Source organism: Ovis aries, chromosome 7, assembly GCF_016772045.2.
Source record: "Ovis aries strain OAR_USU_Benz2616 breed Rambouillet chromosome 7, ARS-UI_Ramb_v3.0, whole genome shotgun sequence".
Taxonomy (NCBI): domain Eukaryota; kingdom Metazoa; phylum Chordata; class Mammalia; order Artiodactyla; family Bovidae; genus Ovis; species Ovis aries.
This window is the reverse complement of record NC_056060.1, coordinates 57,474,687-57,494,244: the sequence shown is the minus strand read 5'-3', so window position 1 is coordinate 57,494,244 and position 19,558 is coordinate 57,474,687. Positions and strand designations below refer to the sequence as shown.

Below are 19,558 nucleotides of genomic sequence, written 5' to 3'. Positions count from 1 at the left end.
CGATCCCAGGTATCCATAAATTTGTTCTCTACCTTTGTGTCTCTATTTCTGCCCTACAAATATGATCATCTATACTGTTTTTCTAGACTTTGCATATATGCATTACTATATGATATTAGTTTTCTCTTTTTGACTTACTTCACCCTGTATGAGACACTTTGGGACCATCCATGTCTCTGCAAATGACCCAGCTTTGTTCCTTTTTAGTGGCTGAGTAATAGTCCATTCTGTCTATGCGCCACATGTTCTCTGCCCCGTCCTCTGTGGATGACACCTAGGTGGCTTCCATGTCCTGGCTATTGTAAACAGCGCTGCTATGAACCCTGGGGTGCATGTATCTTTTTGACTTATGGTTTTCTCTGACTAGTGCATTGTTAAGAGCCTGGTTTTTCTCTCTGGAAGCTTTTAATATCTTTGCTTCATAACAAGTCTCCAGTCACAGCCATTTATCTTGGTGTTTCCACTGCTATAGTCCCTCTTGCACTCTGGAGGGCTTGTGGGATGGGTGGGAGGATCAATGCAGAGGAAATGGAGAGGAACACCTAGGTGGGAGGGGCTTCAGGGAAGCAAAGCACTAAGGATGAAGCAGAGATCTGGGGCCAGGGAAACAAGCTGGAAGGGAGGTTAGAAAGACTTGCTCCTGGGGTGGAGGTAAGAGGTCAGAAGGCCACAGCTGGAAGCCAGCTTTTCTCAAAGTTCTGGGCTCTTTAATATTAAAGGGGGCTACTCTCCAGGTGGGGAGGCTCAAGAAGGCTGGGGCAGCCATCTCTGGCTGCTGCAAGCCAAGTGGCCCTCAGGAGGTATCACCTCACACCAGCCAAAATGGCATTCATAAAAAAATCCACAAACAGTAAATGCTGGAAAGGGTATATAGAGAAGGGAAGCCTCCTACACTGTTGGTGGGAATGTAAACTGGTACAGCCACTATGGAGAAGAGTATAAAGGATTCTTAAAAAACTAAAAATAGAGCTACCATATGACCCTGCAATCCCACTCCTGGGTATATATATGGAGAAAAACATGATCCAAAAGGAAACGTTCATCCCAATATTTATGGCAGCACTATCTACAATAGCCAAGACATGGGGCAATCTAAATGTCCATTGACAGAGGAATGGATAAGGATGATGTGGTACAAATATAAAATGGAATATTACTCAGCCATTAAAGAGAATGAAATAATGTCATTTGCAGCCATGTGGATGGACCTAGTGAGTGTTACACTGAATGAAGTAAATCAGACAAAGAAGGAGATATATGACATCCTTTATATAAAAAGGAATACAAATGCACTTACTTATAAAACAGAAAGAGACTCACAGACTTTGAGAACAAATTTATGGTTGCTGGGAGGAAGGCTGAGAGGAAGGGATAGTTACGGCATTTGGGATGGACAATGTACACACTGCTATATTTAAAATGGATAACCAACAAGGTCCTACTGTATAGCACATGGAACTCTGCTCAATGTTATGTGGCAGCCTGGAAGGGAGGGGCGTCTGTGGGGAGAATGGATACATGTATATATATAGCTGAGTCCCTCCGTTGTTCACCTGAAACTATCACAACACTACTAATCAGCTATACTCCAATACAAAATAAAAAGTAAAAAAAAAAGAGAATCGGTCAGGCCTATGGCCCCTCTGGCTTCCCTGCCACCTGACCAGCTGTGCTTAGTCCTCACCCCTGGTCTTTATTCTGCTGATATGACAGTCTCAGACCCTAGTAACCACTGACCTTCACCCCTCTTCAGACTTGGCTCAGACCTCAGCCACTCTCATTGGGTTGTAACAATCAGTTCAGTTCAGTTCAGTCACTCAGTCATGTCTGACTCTTTGCGACCCCATGAATCGCAGCACACCAGGCCTCCCTGTCCATCACCATCTCCCGGAGCTCACTCAGACTCACGTCCATCGAGTCAGTGATGCCATCCAGCCATCTCATCCTGGGTCGTCCCCTTCTCCTTCTGCCCCCAGTCCCTCCCAGCATCAGAGTCTTTTCCAATGAGTCAACTCTTCGCATGAGGTGCCCAAAGTACTGGAGCTTCAGCTTTAGCATCATTCCTTCCAAAGAAATCCCAGGGTTGATCTCCTTCAGAATGGACTGGTTGGATCTCCTTGCAGTCCAAGGGACTCTCAAGAGTCTTCTCCAACACCATAGTTCAAACGCATCAATTCTTCAGTGCTCAGCCTTCTTCACAGTCCAACTCTCACATCCATACATGACTACTGGAAAAAGCATAGCCTTGACTAGACGGACCTTTGTTGGCAAAGTAATGTCTCTGCTTTTGAATATCTAGGTTGGTCATAACTTTCCTTCCAAGGAGTATGCGTCTTTTAATTTCATGGCTGCAATCACTATCTTCAGTGATTTTGGAGCCCCCCAAAATAAAGTCTGACACTGTTTCTACTGTTTCCCCATCTATTTCCCATGAAGTGATGAGACCAGATGCCATGATCTTCGTTTTCTGAATGTTGAGCTTTAAGCCAACTTTTTCACTCTCCTCTTTCACTTTCATCAAGAGGCTTTTTAGTTCCTCTTCACTTTCTGCCATAAGGGTGGTGTCATCTGCATATCTGAGGTTATTGATATTTCTCCCGGCAATCTTGATTCCAGCTTGTGTTTCTTCCAGTCCAGCGTTTCTCATGATGTACTCTGCATATAAGTTAAATAAGCAAGGTGACAATATACAGCCTTGATGTACTCCTTTTCCTATTTGGAACCAGTCTGTTGTTCCATGTCCAGTTCTAACTGTTGCTTCCTGACCTGCATACAGATTTCTCAAGAGGCAGGTTAGGTGGTCTGGTATTCTCATATCTTTCAGAATTGTCCACAGTTTATTGTGATCCACACAGTCAAAGGCTTTGGCATAGTCAATAAAGCAGAAATAGATGTTTTCTGGAACTCTCTTGCTTTTTCCATGATCCAGCGGATGTTGGCAATTAGATCTCTAGCAAAGCTATTTTTAAAAGTAATTTTATTTTTGGCTTGAATTTATCTATTTTTGGCTGTGCTGAGTCTTCATGGCTGTGTGGGCTTTTCTCTCCTACTCTGTAGTTGCCGCTTGCAGGCTTCTCATTGTGGTGACTTCTCTTGCTTTGGAGCATGGGCTCTAGGGTGCTTGTGCTTCAGTAGATGTGGCTCCCAAGCTCTAGAGCACAGGCTCAGTAGTTTGTGGTGCACGAGCTTAGTTGTTTTTAAGGCATGTGGGATCTCCCTGGATCAGGTATCAAACCTGTGTCTCCTGCATGGCAGGGAGATTCCTTACTACTAAGCCACCAGGAAGCCCCGAAGAGCTAATTTATGTGGAGAGGGTTTTTTTTGGTTGTTGTTTTTTTTTTTTTTTCTAATAAAAATGAAATAAAGAAAACCAAGAATGGTTGGATCCAAACTTCTTTACTCACGAGTGAGTGCCAGCTCATCACTGACTTCCCTCCTAGGGTGAAGGGAAAGACAGGTGATAGTCTCTAGAGATCCTGCTTGGGTGCTTATAGAACCTGCTGGTCTTAGGATGTACCAACCATCACTCTTGACATAAACACCTGCTTCCTCTAGGAATGTACTCCTATCTCTATTATTCTTCCTCTCATATTCTCTGATCTCTCCTTTAAAATCCACAGTCGTCATATTCCCCCATTTGCAATTAATAAGATATGGCTTTTCAATAAGGAAACTGATACTGCTTTCCACTTAAAGATTAAGAAAGTGATTTTTTTAATGGAAGGAGGAACTTTTCTGGCAGGGTAAAAATGCTTAGTTACTATATGTTTTTATATCTGAGAATGAGTAAAATAATCATCAGTATCAATATAAATTCAGTTCAGTCACTCAGCTGTGTCCAACTCTTTGTGACCTCATAAAATAATCATATTTTATAGTATAAGTCAAGAAAGTAAATATAGACAAAATCCTAGCTGATGGGGAATATCGGTTATTAAGGGTGAATGGGGCTAATTTAAAACTAGGTTAAAAAACTCTAATTAATGTGAGTCTAAAGGGTGAACACCTTTGTTTCCTATGAGTTTCCTGACTGGGCTATCCCTATTTGATGGACTAGAGTAAAATAAGATGGAAATGGGGGGCAGCAAATAATACTGGGGCCATGATATCTCTTATTTTCAGCTCCAAGATACAAATGAAATCCAATACATTTCTTCTTTTTCTTTTATTAAAGTATAGTTAATTTACAGTGTTATGTTAGTTTCAAGTGTTCAGCAAAGTGATTCAGTTGTGTAGATTCTTTTCCAGATTCTTTTCCATTATAGGTTATTACAAGACCTCAATGATTTCTAATTCCTTCAGAAATAGATACATATAATACTTAATATCATATTAACTTTTCAATGGGCTTCCCAGGTAGCTCAGTGGTACAGAATCTGCCTGCCAATGCAGGAAATGTGGATTTCAATCCCTGGGTTGGGAAGATCCCCAAGAGATGGGAATGGCAACCCATTCTAGTATTCTTGCCTGGGAAATCCTGTGGACAGAGGAGCCTGGTGAGCTGTAGTCCACGGGGCCACAAAGAGTTGGACATGACTGAGCGACTAAACATCAACAACAGCATTTCAATAATGAACTTTTTTGGAAAGACAGATCAAACTTAGGGGTGGAAGACTAATATCTCCGAAAAGCTAATAATCCTGTTAAAACAGAATTTTAAATGCCTCTTCTTTTTTTCAAATCGTAAAAGTAGTAAAGACAAAATCAATGTGAGGATGAACAAGTGGAAACTGAAAGTCACTCATGTTTGGGATGGGGGTCGGGAAGGAGTAGGGTTAGGGATAGAGGATGCACACACTGCTGGTCATCAAGCAACAGCAAGGCCACAGTCTAGAGCCAAAATGGCTGAGTCAGCAAGCTCACCCAGCAGGTCCATTTGGCTTGCAAGGTCCTTGGCCTCAAATCTATAAGCTCGTTATCTACCCTGACTCTTCATGCTTCCCATACCTGGCATGGGGGCGCAGGCCAGGTGGGCTCAGAAGGGAGGGTGTGATAAGGTGGAGGTGCAGAGCTGAAGCCAGGGCAGTGGGCAAGTAGGAAGGGGGCTGAGGAGAGAAGTCCAGAATTGCCCCCACCAGTGAGCCACTAGGAGCCCATGAAAAGAACCCATGGAGGCCTGGTCTGATGGGGAAGAGGATCATGGGGAACAGAGGGAAGAATGAGTGTCAAGGAAGAAAACAGAGGGACCTGTGACAAACCTGCAAGAAAGTCAGAAGGATGAGCAGTGGACAAGTCCACTGGATCTCATTTGGGGTGGTTTTCAAAATAAAAATCTGCTGAAAGCTATACATTCTCATTTAGTATGGAAGGAAAGCAAAAAAGATGGAAATTAAAATTGCCTACAAACTTATCATACAGAGTGGTTAATTCTGTTCCAGGATTTTAAAAAAATAGTTCATGAATGTGAATGGAGGGAGAGTTTCTTCCCCTTCTCTCTATTAAAAAAAAGGGGTATGTGACCTATGAAACAAAAACAGACTCACAGACATAGAGAATAGAACTGTGGTTGCCAAGGAGGAGGGGGGAGAGGGATGGATTGGGATTTTGAGATTAGCAGATGCAAATCATTATATACAGGATGGATGGACAACAAGGTCCTACTCTATAGCACAGGGAACTATATTCAATATCCTGTAATAAACTATAATGAAAAAGGATGAAAAATAATATATATACGTATATGTATAACAAAGCCATTTTGCTGTATAGCAGAAATTAAACAGGACATTGTAAATCAACTATATTTCAATACAAATTTTTAAAAAGGGATGGATTGATATGTACGTATAGGTGTATGGGTGTACATGTATAAATAAATATACATGTATATATGTGTACATGTATGTATATAGCAAAATTATGATCATAGATTATCAAGCTTTCTCCATATATTATAGTACAAACATCTATATTTTTTCCAAATTAATTTTCCTTAACAGCTGAATAATATTCAGGTAAATAGGTAAATACATGCTTGGGTTGAATGGGGCTTCCCAGGTGACTCAGTAGTAGAGAATCTGCCTGCAATGCAGGAAAGGCAGGAGACTCCAGTTCAATTCCTGGATCAGGAAGATCCCCTGGAGGAGGAAATGGCAACCTACTCCAGTATTCTTGCCTGGAAAATTCCATGGATAGAGGAGCCTGGCGGGCTACAGTCTATAGGGTTGCAAAGAGTTGGATATGACTGAGCAACTGAGCACACATGGAACCTGCTGGCCACCCCAGGGATGTGAGGAAACAGATTCTGAAATGTTTCTAGGCAGTGCTTCAAGGTCATATGTGACTCCAAAGTCTGGGCTTATATATTTTTAGGTTGAACATTTAGATTTGTTTCTGCCCCTCCCATTTTTTTCTTGGGGGGGGAGGGGGATGTAGCTTTAAATAGTGGAAATCTACCACTTATTTTGTGATCTGGGGTAAATAATCTCTGTGGATGTGTTTCTTTATCTATAAACTGAGAATAATGCCTGCTTTCTCCATTTCCTGATTTTGCTATGAGAGCATGTGTATAGGAGATTTCATTCTTCTTATGACTTCACAGTTTAATTTTGAATGACTTGGTGGCTGGTGAGGCCACCAGAAGGGCTGAGAGAAGGTGATGGAAAGGTAACAGTCCAGGTACAGCTGTGCTGCCTTGGGGTATCTCCTGGACAGGAAGGAGATGAAGCCCAGATGACTTTGAAGGGCATGATTCTTGCTCTGGAGAGAGGACCAGGTTAGACCACAGCTTTGGGAACCTTTAGCTTCATGCTGGAAAAATGGGAGGGCTTTTCCAAATGAAAAAGGGCTTCCCTGGTGGCTTAGAGGGTAAAGCGTCCGCCTGCAACGCGGACTCAGGGGTTGAATCAGGGATTCAATTGAACTCAGGGGTTCAATCCCTGAGTTGGGGAGATCCCCTGGAGAAGGAAATGGCAACCCCCTCCAGTACTCTTGCCTGGAAAATCCCATGGACAGTCACAAAGAGTTGGACACGACTGAGTGACTTCACTTTTCCACTTTCCGAATGAAAAGTGGGCAGGCTTTTCCAAATGAAAGTGTATTGTTAGAAAAGAACAAGGCCAAGAGCAAAGCCTTAGGAGACACAGGTATAAAAAAAGTATTAATGAGGGATGGCAGAAGGGGAAATTGAGGAGGGATACAGGGAAAAGGAAGTGGAAGAGGAACCAGAGATCAAACTGCCAACGTTCGCTGGATCATAGAGAAAGCAAGGGAATTCCAGAAAAACATCTACCTCTGTTTCATTCACTACACTAAAGCCTTTGACTGTGTGGATCATAACAAACTGTGGAAAGCTCTTAAAGAAATGTGAATACCAGATCATCTTACCTGTCTCCTGAGGAATCCGTATGCAGGTCAAGAAGCAACAGTTAGAATCCTGCATGAAACAACTGATTGGTTCAAGATCAAGAAAGAAGTATGACAGGGCTGTCTGCTGTCACCCTGTTTGTTTAACCTATACACTGAGCACATCATGATAAATGCCAGGTTGGATGAGTTACAAGCTGGAATGAAGATAGGTGGGAGAAACATCAACAACCTCAGATATGCAGATGATGCCAGTGTAATGGCAGAAAGCAAAGAGGAACTAAAGAGACTCTTGATGAGGGTGAAGGAGGAGAGTGAAAGAGCCAGCTTAAAACTAAACATTAAAAGATAAGATCATTGCATCCAGCTCCATTTCCTATTCTTGGGCTCTAAAATCACTGTGGATGGTGACTGCACACATGAAATCAGAAGATGATTGCTTCTTGGCAGGAAAGCTATGACAAACCTAGACAGTGTGTTGAAAAGCAAGGTCCATAGAGTCAAGGCTGTGGTCTTCCCAGTGGTCATGTACAGCTGTGAGAGCTGGACTGTAAAGAAGGCAGAATGCCAAAATATTGATGCCTTTGAACTGTGGTGCCAGAGAAGACTCCTGAAAGTCTCTTGGACAGCAAGGAGATCAAACCAGCCAATCTTAAGGGAAATCAACCCTGAATACTCATTGGAAGGACTGATTCTGAAGCTGAAGCTCCAGTATTTTGGTGATCTGATGTGAACAGTGGACTCATTGCAAAAGTCTCTGATGCTGGGAAAGATTGAAGGTAGAAGGAGAAGAGGGCATCAGAGGATGAGGTGGCTGGATGGCATCACCGATGCAATGGACATGAACTTGGGCAAACTTCAGGAGATGGTGAGGGACAGGGAGGCCTGGCATGCTGCAGTCCATGGGGTCTCAAACAATTGGACACGACTGGGCAACTGAACAACAACAACAGGAAAAATCAGGATTACATACGATCAGAGAAACCAAAATTAAAAAAGAGTCAAGAAAATTTACATTTAATTCCCACCATGTACTGCTCTGGGCTGCTAAAAGTTGACTGTATTAACTTAGCTCTGTCTGCTTTGTTTGACTGAGATTGAATCAATGAATTAAATCTTAAGGGTGAGAGAAAGGCTAACACAGGTGAACAAATTTTCCTCTTTCCTTATAAAGTAAAAGATCAATCTAAACAAAGAGTAAAAGCATATTTGGAGAACTAGAAATGAATAAATCTATTCCCGAAGCTGGAAGTTATTAAACTCAAAGTAAATTAACCTTTGCAATTGTCACCATGCATCTATAAAACATACTAAATTATTCTTGGGTATTAAAAAAAATGTAAAAATATTCTAAGGGCTCCATGTAGGGCTCTCCTGACTGGTGAAGAGGGCCCTGTACATGGGAAGGGCCTGGTGTGGGCCTGTGGTGTCTGACTTCTGGGCAGCTGTGCTGGGAGGGAGAAAGCTCAGGAGAGGAAAAGGGGAAGGGGATGGCAAGAACACAGTGGACGGTGTCAAAAGGAAACATGGGAGTGGTCCTTTTGATATCCCAACACCCAGAATTACTCTGATCCTTTTTTAAAATTACATATGTTTGGGGACAATAGAGCCAGAATATCTGGCTTCCAGCTCTGGTGCTGATGCTGTCTGGCAGTGTAGCCAATGTTCTTACTAAACATTTCAGAAGTGGGGCTCTTGTTTTCTTACAAAACTTCCTTCCTCCCTAAATAAAGGTCTCTTGCATTTTTCAGGATGGCTTTTGGACTACACTCTTTTGGAAAAGCCCATCTATTCTTGGGACTCAATCTCATTTTCTTCTTTGTACTGTTTTTGCATATTCTATCATGAGCTTGCATTCCTTTGGTTGGAAAATAATGCTACTGAAAGGCAGTAAGTAAGAAACCCAAACCCAAGTTGTTCAGCTCAGTGTCTCGTTATTGTGCTATAGTCTCAACTTCGAGTTTTCTCTTGCCCTTGAGCCCAACTGGTCACCATGTCCTGATGATTCTATATCTAGAATGATTCTAAATACTGGAGTGGAAAAAATGCCTAAGTGCACTCTGATAGAGGCAATACTTGTTTGGCACCTCTCTTGATGCTGCTTTTCAACCCCCTCTCCTCTCCATCTCCTCCTCCACCACGTTGCCAGGACCCTAGACGTATACATGGCTGCAGGGTCCTTCCAGGACCTTCTCTCCCTGAGAGCTGCTTTGTGCTGCTCTCCTCTTCTTCCCTCCTAAACCAACTCCTACTAGCTCCTGTTTTGGAACCCATGACAGCCCCTCCTTGCCCATGTATTATTGGGCCACTGCAGGAAATGTCTGCAGCTTGAACAGGGCCTTCTGGAGGTAGAATGTCCTAAGCTACCAGTAGGAGCCTGAAGAAGGAACCTTATAGTCCAAGGGCGCTGTGGGAGCTGGTGGCGGATGTAAAGGAGCTTGGTGGCATCTACTGATCTAACAACAGAGTTTACCTGGTAAAGAGCACCGTGTTTGGAGTTTAGACTGGCTTTATATCCACTGAGAAACTGAACATCCCTGAGCAAGTTACTTAACCTCTCTGTGCCTCAGTTTCCTGGCCTATACAATGGGGCTATTTATAGTACCTAACCTATAAGGCCTGTGTAAGTCTTAAATACCATATAAATAGTTAACCTGGTCTCAAATACGTTGTATGTACTTAAATAATATAAAATTAAGTACAAACTCAAAACATCACTATTATTTTACATTCAGTACCAGCCCTCTGGGACTGGACTCTGGCTGGCAAAGACCATTTCTCATCTTGTTTGGTATATGCCACAACTTCTTAAATCTACTTTCTCTTCCCTGTGACCTGGACCCCAGTCTTCTCTCCCTGACTTTCTTAATGTCATTCCAAGCAAACCAAGGAACCAGACTCAAGTGGGGTAGGGAAGAGCTGCTGCAGAGGCCTGCCAGGCAGATAGCCCCCTTCACTTCCCTCCCATATTATTCCCCAAAAATCTGGTTATATCTTCCTAGCATAACCCTCACGCCCCAAATTAGGAATGCGGGATGTGTGTGCTCACCAGAACAACCCTTTACAGAATTTCGTCCCGCACATGACCCTGGATGCCTCCACCATAAAAACATTAACTGTGACTTTCCATAAAGCTGTGTATCACCAAAATACTTCCTTTTCAGGCTAGAAAAGTTTCTCAGAAAGCATATTTTACTTTCAAGAAGACAATCTAGAAACTAGTGGCTGCTCCTGTGGTTTTTCAGCTGTTTAAACCAGCATTTGGATACCACCAATGTCTCTCTCTTTTTTTTTTTCCTGGAGAACTGAATTACAAAATACTGGTTTCTATTAGGGTGTGTCTAGCACTTTGTTTGAGGCCAAGCATTCCATTTTTATAGTCTGCACACTAGATTTTCCATGAACAATCTCAATTTTACTCCTAGGCAATGATGTTTAGGAAATCCAATATGAACATGAAGACTGTTCTAAGGCAGTTTCAGAATTTGTCCTATGCAGTTGCCTAAAAAGAGCACTTCTGATGTATAAAAAATATGTTTTGGGGGCATGTGATAATATATGCTGGGGAAAAGGGTTCTCACTACTCTTTATGTTTTCTTAGACTGGGCTATCTCAAGAGAACTTATCTGCTAAATTCTTCTTCTCAAGCCTTCATATCTATACTTGTACACAGTACAGCCCAAACACCCACCTACACAGCATTTTACAGTAAGAGTTGGAAGCCAAGTGACTGAAAAACAAAACAAAATTATGTATATAGTGTCTTTACAGAGATTTACATGTGAATTCAGATGGGAGCCAATGGTAACTCTGGAGGAAAATGAACCAATTAAAGAAAAGTGCTAATGGAAAGTGTAACTATAATTTGGTTTTGCTGACAAATAAAAAAGCAGGTGCCATATTTTTAGGGAAAAATAATGTAGAAAATAGCTTTATATTTACATACACATACACATTCTGTCTCCATCTCCAGAAATTTACACATTGGCCACAACTACCACAATACCCAATTTGACATTCTAAATATGTCCACCCTCTCTTCCTTTTAGCCCTCTAAGGGGGCCCCCTGGGCTGCGCCAGGCTTCCCATGGACTCCTGTCTGTCCCTTCTTCTCTGAGTCCCTTGGCTCATTCTCTTCCCCGTCGAAATCTTTCACTCCTTCAGGGCTGTCCTCAAGGCCCATCTCCACCATGAGGCCTTCCCCCAGAACCCCAGACCATTATGCCCCATGCTCCAAACCTGACACTATTTAACAAATTTATTTCAACTAATTTATTTGGCTGCACTGGGTCTTAGTTGCGGCATGTAGGATCTAGTTCCCCAACCAGGGATTGAATCTAGGCCTCCTGCATTGGGAATGCAGTCTTAGCTACGAGACCACCAGGGAAGTCCCTGAATCCTCCACTATTTATTGCTGATGCTGTCAATTTTACAGATTCATTTTGGGTAGGCATTTTCTCTCCCTATGGGTGCAAGCCTCTAGAGGGCAGGGCCACATCTAATTCCATTTCTTTTTTAAAAAAGAAAAAAAAAACATTTTATTTGATTTTTGGCCACACCCTACGACATGTGGGATGGATCTTAGTTCCCCTACCAGGGATCTAACCCACACTTCCTCCATTGGAAAGTGGAGTTTTAACCACTGGACCACCAGGGAGGTCCCTAATACCATTTCTGTCTGCTACCATAGTACCCCCCACATACTGAACACAAAACAGATGATGAACCAATATCTATTGGGTTGTATGGGTTGAACAGCTGGGTGCAGATCTGTGAGATCTAGAATGGCTAATTTCATCTGGCTATCTAAATTGCTCTAATTAGGTCCAGATAATGTTCATAGCTGCCCATAGGCAGGGCTGCCACCCCTCATGAAACTTTCCTGGAGAACTGTGGAGGCCACCCGTGGTAGATGCCATGGTGTACGTTCCAGGTCCCCCTTCAGGAATGAAAGGCCTAGTGCTCCACAGCTGCTGGAAGTGCTGCCTGCAGACAGCTCTCAGCTGAAGGGGCAGGTTTGTTCAAGATGCAGGGATGGCCTGCATCTAACGACTGATCATTATGTCAGGGGATATAAAAGCCTAGTCCCTCACCTCAACTCAGTTCTGTAGGGCTTTCCACCTTCAACTTGTTGGGCCTGCTCTGCAGCTCAGCTTCTCCCTCTGCCCAGCCTGGCATCCCTCCCCTCTGTTTGTCTTCCCCAGGTATTGATCCCAAGACCCTCTCCCAGTAAACACATTGCATGCTAACCTCCATCTCAGGGTCTGCTTCCTGGAGAACCAACTTATAACAGCATTTGTAGATCCATCCATCTATCCAAGCAGCCAGCCAGCCAGGCAGTAACCTACCACTGTGTTTAGGGCACACAGGTGGTGTTGATGAGAGGTGATATAGAGGAAAAAGGCCCAGTCTTTACCCTTAGGGAGCTAAGACCAATACCAGAGATGAGACATGTACAGGAATAACTGTGAAACACACAATGGAAAGTGGCTGGTGTCAAGAGAAAATATATAAACAGAGACGTGGCAGGATCTAACCTCAGGGCAATGGTGTGAGAGTCTTCCTGTACTGGCTTAAGCTGTGGCCATCAGTACCTGTGTCCTATCTGCCCATCTGATCCCGAGCCCTCCTAGAGTCAGAATGGACTGTATCCTTATATCTCTTTTCATGCCCCTATACTTTCCAACACAGAGTCCCAGATAGTGCAAGTGATCTTAAAACACTGAAGCAAAGCACTGAAGGAAAGCGTTGGCAGCCCTACTTTATAGGACAGGATTTTGGCTGTCCATCTGGCCTTTTAGTGCAGAGCTCTCAGGAGGCTCCTCAAATTTCTCATTCATTTATAATGTCCGTAAAACCCTGGAAACATGAAAGCATGGGACAAGGTCCTGATCCTCACAGCAGCCCACGGTGTGGTTGGGGCCGAAGCCCCTGAAAGTGTCCAAAGTAAGGACGAGACCTGGGACTGTGACTGATAGCCAAGTAGTTCATCATCCCCAGGTGGTGTCCTTGCCCATGGTTGTTTGGTTGTTCAGTCCATCAACTGTTAATTTGTCAGGCGACAAATGTTACTGAATAGCCTCCACAAATAACCCAACAATAAGAATCAACAAACTCCAAAACCCCATGATCCTCCAAAACCAATGTCCCAGCATAATTTACTGTGGGTGGGGGGAGGTGCCTTTGAGTGAAACTTTGTTGTTATTCACTCGCTAAGTCATTTCCGACTCTTTGCCCCATGGACTGCAGCATGCCAGGCTTCCCTGTCCTCCACCATCTCCCGGAGCTTGTTCCAATTCATGTCCATTGAGTCGATGATGCCATCCAGCCATCCCGTCCTCTGTCATCCCCTTCTCCTCCTGCCTTCAATCTTTCCTGTCTTCGGGGTCTTTTCCTCGCTATTAAGTATCTGATGGAAAGAAAGGAAGCACTGGCCGGGTGGGGAAGTCTGTCTCCTGCATTTCCCTGCCTCAGCCCAACTCAACACGCCAGTCCCTGTGCACTGTCCCTCTCCTTTTACTGCTTTTGTACAATCTGTCACCAACTTCTGCTGTTTGTTTCTCTGAAATGGCATTTTCATCCTTACTCTTCTGCCTCGCTTAGGGATACCATCCCCTCTGACTGTGTGGTCACACCCTGGTAGCCGAGGCTCCAAGCCTAGGCCATCCCCCTACTTCATGTCTGTCAGACGTGGCTTCTGAAAACACAGCTCTCAGTCAGGGACATCTCTGCTCTGCTATCAGCTCAGCTGGGGCTTCTTCAGCGCTGCCAGGACCAAGTTATTAAGACCCCCTCTAGTAAGTGGCTCTCCCTACATTCATCTAACTTTATTTCCCAGTACACCTTGGTATCCCAGAGGAGGGCATGGCAACCCAGTCTAGTATTCTTGCCTGGAGAATCCCACAGATGAGGAGCCTGGCAGGCTATAGTCCATGGGGTCACAAAAAGTTGGGCATGACTGAAGCGACTGTTAGCACACACATGCACACCTTAGTATATGCCCTCCACTCCAACTGCTTCCCTGTTCATCTGTGCCTTTGCTCAATGGTGTCTGACTTCTGGAACACCTTATCTCCACTTGGCTAACTACTGAATCCTACCCACTCCTTTGCCACTCTGTCTTCCTGGACCAAGCTTAGAACCTAGGGAATGGGAAAGACAGGGAGGGCAAAGTCAGGAGCCTGCTGTTTTCCCACTTCCTTTATTATCTTGAGGTTTCCTTATCACATCCCAACTCCATCGCATAGAAATGCTTTTCTGTGGCACCTACCCAGCCACAGGGATGCTCCATCAGTGTGACTACTTCGCGCTAGCTCTGGGTAGAAGGAGCTTGTCTGTTTCAGCTGGGGTAGACGATCTCAGTTTTACAAGCCAGAAAGGAAAGAAACTGGCACTGCTAATGTTTACTCGCTTGTTGCTTCTTAGGAAAGAATCTGAATCAGTGCTGAGTTAATATACCAAGCTCTAAGATTTCTGAGAGATGGATGGTGGGTTTGTCAAAGGAGAGACTGCCAAGTTGGGTCTCTGGAAAGAATCCAGTGTTTCATAAACGCTGTCTCTTTCCTAATCATAGAGAGAACCATAAAACTACAGAGAGGCAAAGGAGAGCTGCAGGCAGCAGAATGACATAGAAGCACCATCCTGTGCTTCTTGAAAAACAGAAAATGCAGATTGGGACAAATCTTATCCACACTCCCCCTTTGACCTTCCTATGCAGGCACTGCTCCATGAGAGAGCAGTACGGCAGATACTGTGGAGATCTTTGGAAAAGGCTCTTGAAAGGGGTACAGTAAAGACATTTCCTCACTCCTCTGCCAGTTTTTGACCAGGAAGGTTATGAGATGGGCAAAATGGACAGAAGAATAGTGACTATCTCCCCTGTCTCCTGTTACCTTGAAGGGAAAAGGTGAACCAGTGTGTGTGGGGATTAACCACTCTTCTATCGGAAGTGGCATAAAAATGGCTAACCTCCAGGTTAGAAGGTAGACTGGATAAGGTGTTCTCTACTTTGTGCAACTTTCTCTAAAGCCAGAAGAGATGGATGGTGAAAGCAGTAGTTTTGAAAGACCCCTTCTTTATGCCTTGAACTAGAACATGAGGATGAGAAGGGGTAACTTAAAAATAACCTCTCCCAAACAAATACATCTGCGTGTGTGTGTGCGTGTGCACGTGTGCACACGCACACACACACACACACACATACACAAGACAGAGTGAAAAGGAGAAAATTCAAAACAAATCTTCTCAGGCAATTACATTAATGTAATAATAATGACAATAATACTAATTGTTTTATACATGTTATAAATGTTTTATACATGTTATTAAATGTTATCCCCATTTTACAGATGGGGAAATTAACTTGCCCATCAGGTGGTGCTAGTGGTAAAGAACCCGCCGGCCAATGCAGGAGATGTAAGAGATGCTGGTTAGATCTCTGGGTTGGGAAGAACCCCTGGAGAAGGGAATGGCAACCCACACCAGTATTCTTGCCTGAGGAATCCCATAGACAGAGGAGCCTGGTGGGATATGGTCCATGGGGTCACAAACAGTCAGACACAACTGAAGCAACTTAGAACACACGAGGGTAGAGATTAAGACCCAGGTCTCTCTGATTCCAGAGTCCAGACTCAGAACTTTAATACGGTCCATCTTACAGCAGGGCTTTTCTACAAGTTCAGGAAGGAGAGGGCATTGAGGAGGAAGCAGCCCTTCATCTCAGCTCCCTGTGAGGTGGGTACACACAAATACACACATTAATACTCCAAGACGCCCCACTTCCTCTGCTGTCCTCAGTTACAAACCCACTCAGCTTGCACAGATACAGGTCCACAGATGGATGTCATGTTACTTACAGGGACAGTGATCAGCCCTATGGATAATTTAAACTGCATCTGAAGCTGCAACAGGAGTTTCCTTTCAATAGGATGTAGCCACAGCTAGATGATGAATTAGCACTTAGTTTTGAAGGTGTGTCACGAAGACTTTAAGATTGAAAGTGATGAGTGAGACTGAATGCCATTTAGCAGAATGGCTTGTGACGTTCAAATAAATGTTCAACTTGTGAGATTCAAGCACACAGAGGAAGAAGAAATGACTGTGGAAAACGGTAAGGCAGAAACAAATGGTGACAGCTCACAGAACTGGCTGCCCTTCTTCATGGGATCCATCCAACCTCAGTAGTCACGGCTCAGCTGCTGTTAGCCGTGTAGCGGTCTTCCACACAAACAGACATGAATCCCCAGGGATATTCCTTGCTGAGCAGGCTGCCGGGAGAAGCAACCAGACCCTTCAGAACTCTTTTCCTCACCTGTCATCCAAGTACCAACTCTTCTGAGTGTCTCCTGCTACGGCCCCCCGCCCCTCCACCACCTTCTCTCCCCCTCCTCTTTCTCAAAGCCTCCTATCCTCCCCTTCTCCATCAACTGACATAAAAGATCTGAGGGTGGGAGCTGGGAGAGCATGTTCCTGAGATTTTGAGAGAGTAAAGTTTCAGTGTCAATGTATCCACCTCCCCTCCTCCTCCTGAACTCTAGAGATATACTTAGATACACACAAACACCCACTGGAACTTTTAAATGATGGGAAGAGATCCACAAGCCACCTGTGAAACAAAAGCTTGGTGCTTCATAGTCATGGGAACATACAGGTTGGAGAAGAGCTCATGTTTATTAATTAGGTCCACACATACCTACATAAAGCAGGTGGCCCTTGCACAGAGATAGGAGTCCTCACACACAGGCATCTTGACGATGCCACCTTGTTTCTCTGCCATCCTCCTCTCTTCCCACCCAGCTGTAGGTATTTACCACAGCTGCCCTGTGAGGTGCAACAGAAAGGCAGTCACTCCGCCCTTGGCTAGGCCCTGGCTATGATTTAAGGGTAAGCCACCTAACCCAGTTCTGAAATATGGAGATAATAACCACCAGGCTAGGTGCTGTGAGGATGAAGGAGAATAATATATGCAGGGCCTTTGGCACAGCTTCTGGCGCTGACCTGCCTGATTCCTGAGTCTGCCTTTCCCACAGGCACGCCTGGGCCGACGGTGCCTGCTGACACTTGGTCCCCACCCTGGGGACCCTGGTCTGAACTGGGAAGAGTGGGGACTAGTCTGGGACCTCGGATCTGTACCTGAGGACCCCAGCTCTCAGGTCACAGGTCTGCTGGCCAGGGCCAGCCTGCAGGGCGGTGTGATGCGAGGGAAGCCACGGGTACCTGTGCGTACCATAGGTCTTCTGCCCCTGGACCCGTGGGCGGCGGGCGGAGCGGGCCAGTGGAGGTAGGTGGGCAGAGCCCGGCGGTAAGTCGACTCAAGGCTGTGGGTGGCTTCCTCCTGTTGCTCAGTATCAGGGAGAGGCGGGGGAGGACATTCATTTTTTTCTTAAGTAAGCATCCACCCATCGTTTCGATTAACTATCGATTGTGAAAAGCTGGCTGCGCCCCTTAAAGGCGAAGCTCGGCCCCCGCGCGCCAACGTGTCTGTCTCCCTGGACCCTTCGTGGGGGACCTCCTCCGCGTGTGCAGGGCAGTGATGGGCCAACGCTTCCGCACCGGCTCATCTAGCAACCTCGGGAACCGCAACCACGAGCTGTGGTTTGAGTCCTGCCTAGCCACCCACGGGGGCATTTTCTTCCCCGAATGTCCTGTCACGCCCTCGGAGCCGGTCATCTGTTCCGCAGCGTCCCTGGAGCTCGGAGTTCGAGGAACCGGCCGGCTCTTGGAAAGTTATTTCAAAAAGCAGATGTGTTTCAACCCTCACTGCAGCAAACTACAGGACAGGATTTCCCAAACCTTGTCACCCGCTCCCCCACCCCAACCCCGGCCCAATACCTCCCCACCCCCTGCCCCGGCCCGACGACCCAATCCTGCAGCACGGAGAGCCACCCTCAAACGCACCTACGCTCCCTCCAGCGCCCAAATGCAATGGGGAGAAAACCCCAAAGCAAAGTCAGAGCGCAGAGCCGTCCCAGTCCCGGCCTGGAAAGGATCGGACTGTTGGGGATCGGCCTCCCGCCTGGCAGCTCCGAGAATACTCGCGATTTCCCTCCCGGGCCTCCCCTCCTCGATGCCCCAGTCTTCCTGGGGGCGCTGCCCCGACCCCTCGTACCTGCGGCGGTCCCGGGCTCGCCCTCGCTTTGCTCGCCTGAATCTGAATCCATGCCGCCGGCTGGCGTCCACAGCCGCCCGTCCGTCCCCGGGGAGTCCGGGGCCGGCGTCCGGACTCGGGCAGCCGCGTCGCACTCCGGCCGGGCGATGCGCGGCGGCCGCGGTAGGGGGCGGCTCGGAAGAGGCCAGCGCGGCCCGCTCTCCGCTCCCCGCGCCCGCCGGCCGGTGCCTGTGCGCGAGGCGAGAGCGGGGCGGAGGATGGGGCGCGCCGGGAGAGCCGGGAGGAGGGCGGGGAGGCGCGAGCTGGGAGGAGCAGGAGCGTCCGGCGCCCGCGGGCTCCAGACTGGGGTTAAATACCCGGGGGAGGCGCCGCTCCTCCACCCGCGACCCGCAGCCCTGGACTTGCGGAGCCCGGCTAGGTCGTGCGAGTTGGCGAGGCCGAGCCCCTTCCCTTGCGGGTGGCCAAGTTTGGAGAATTCTTAAATGAAAAAGCGCCTCTGCCCAAGTTGGAAAAGGAGAGGTTCCGAGAGGGAATGCTGGGGCTGCCCGGGTTCGAGTCTGACTTTACAGTTAGGAAATCTTGGGCGAGTGACTTAGCTTCTCTGTGCCTATTTCCTCACCTGGAAAATGGGGAAAATGAGAGTTCCCTTTTGTCCCGAATGGTGTGAGAGGAGTATGTAAGTCATGCGTGTGAGGGGCCAAGATCAGGGCCTGGCACCTAGCGAGGAAGTAAACGGCGTGCGGCAGGTGAAACTAACGCTGGTGGCTCTTCTGGCGTGGGTGCGGGTGGCCACGGTCTGGAGCCCTAGCTCCCGTCCAAGGCAGGACTCCCCCACCTGCTGGCCAAGGAGCCAAGCCATTTCCAGGCATAGACTCGGGCAAGAATGGATTTTAAAACCTTTACTTTAACGCAGAGTGCTAAATTTCCTCAATACCCTCCTCCTTCCACTTTCTAAAAGAAAAAAACTTAAAAAAGAGAGAGAGAGAAAAAGAAGCAGTTGTGTACTGATTTAGTAATTAAGAGACTAAACTGGGGGGAAATGCACGGAGCACTAAGGCCTGAGGGGATCCTTTGTTGTTAATTCCTGATTATCCACGCAGTCTTATTTTCTTCCTGAACTGTCAGCTCCAACACTTACATAACCTT

The 19,558-nt window shown here is 46.1% G+C and overlaps 1 protein-coding gene across 1 annotated transcript in view; it reads right to left on the bottom strand.

Annotated features, from left to right (window-relative positions):
• Window positions 1–18,659, bottom strand: part of TNFAIP8L3 (TNF alpha induced protein 8 like 3) — a 42,973-nt gene extending 24,314 nt beyond the window's left edge. The window contains exon 1 of the mRNA XM_027971837.3: window positions 18,413–18,659. Within this exon, the coding sequence (XP_027827638.1) occupies window positions 18,413–18,464 (52 nt within the window). The 5' untranslated portion in view covers window positions 18,465–18,659. The remainder of the gene's footprint in view (window positions 1–18,412) is intronic.
• Window positions 18,660–19,558: the final 899 nt, after the last annotated feature.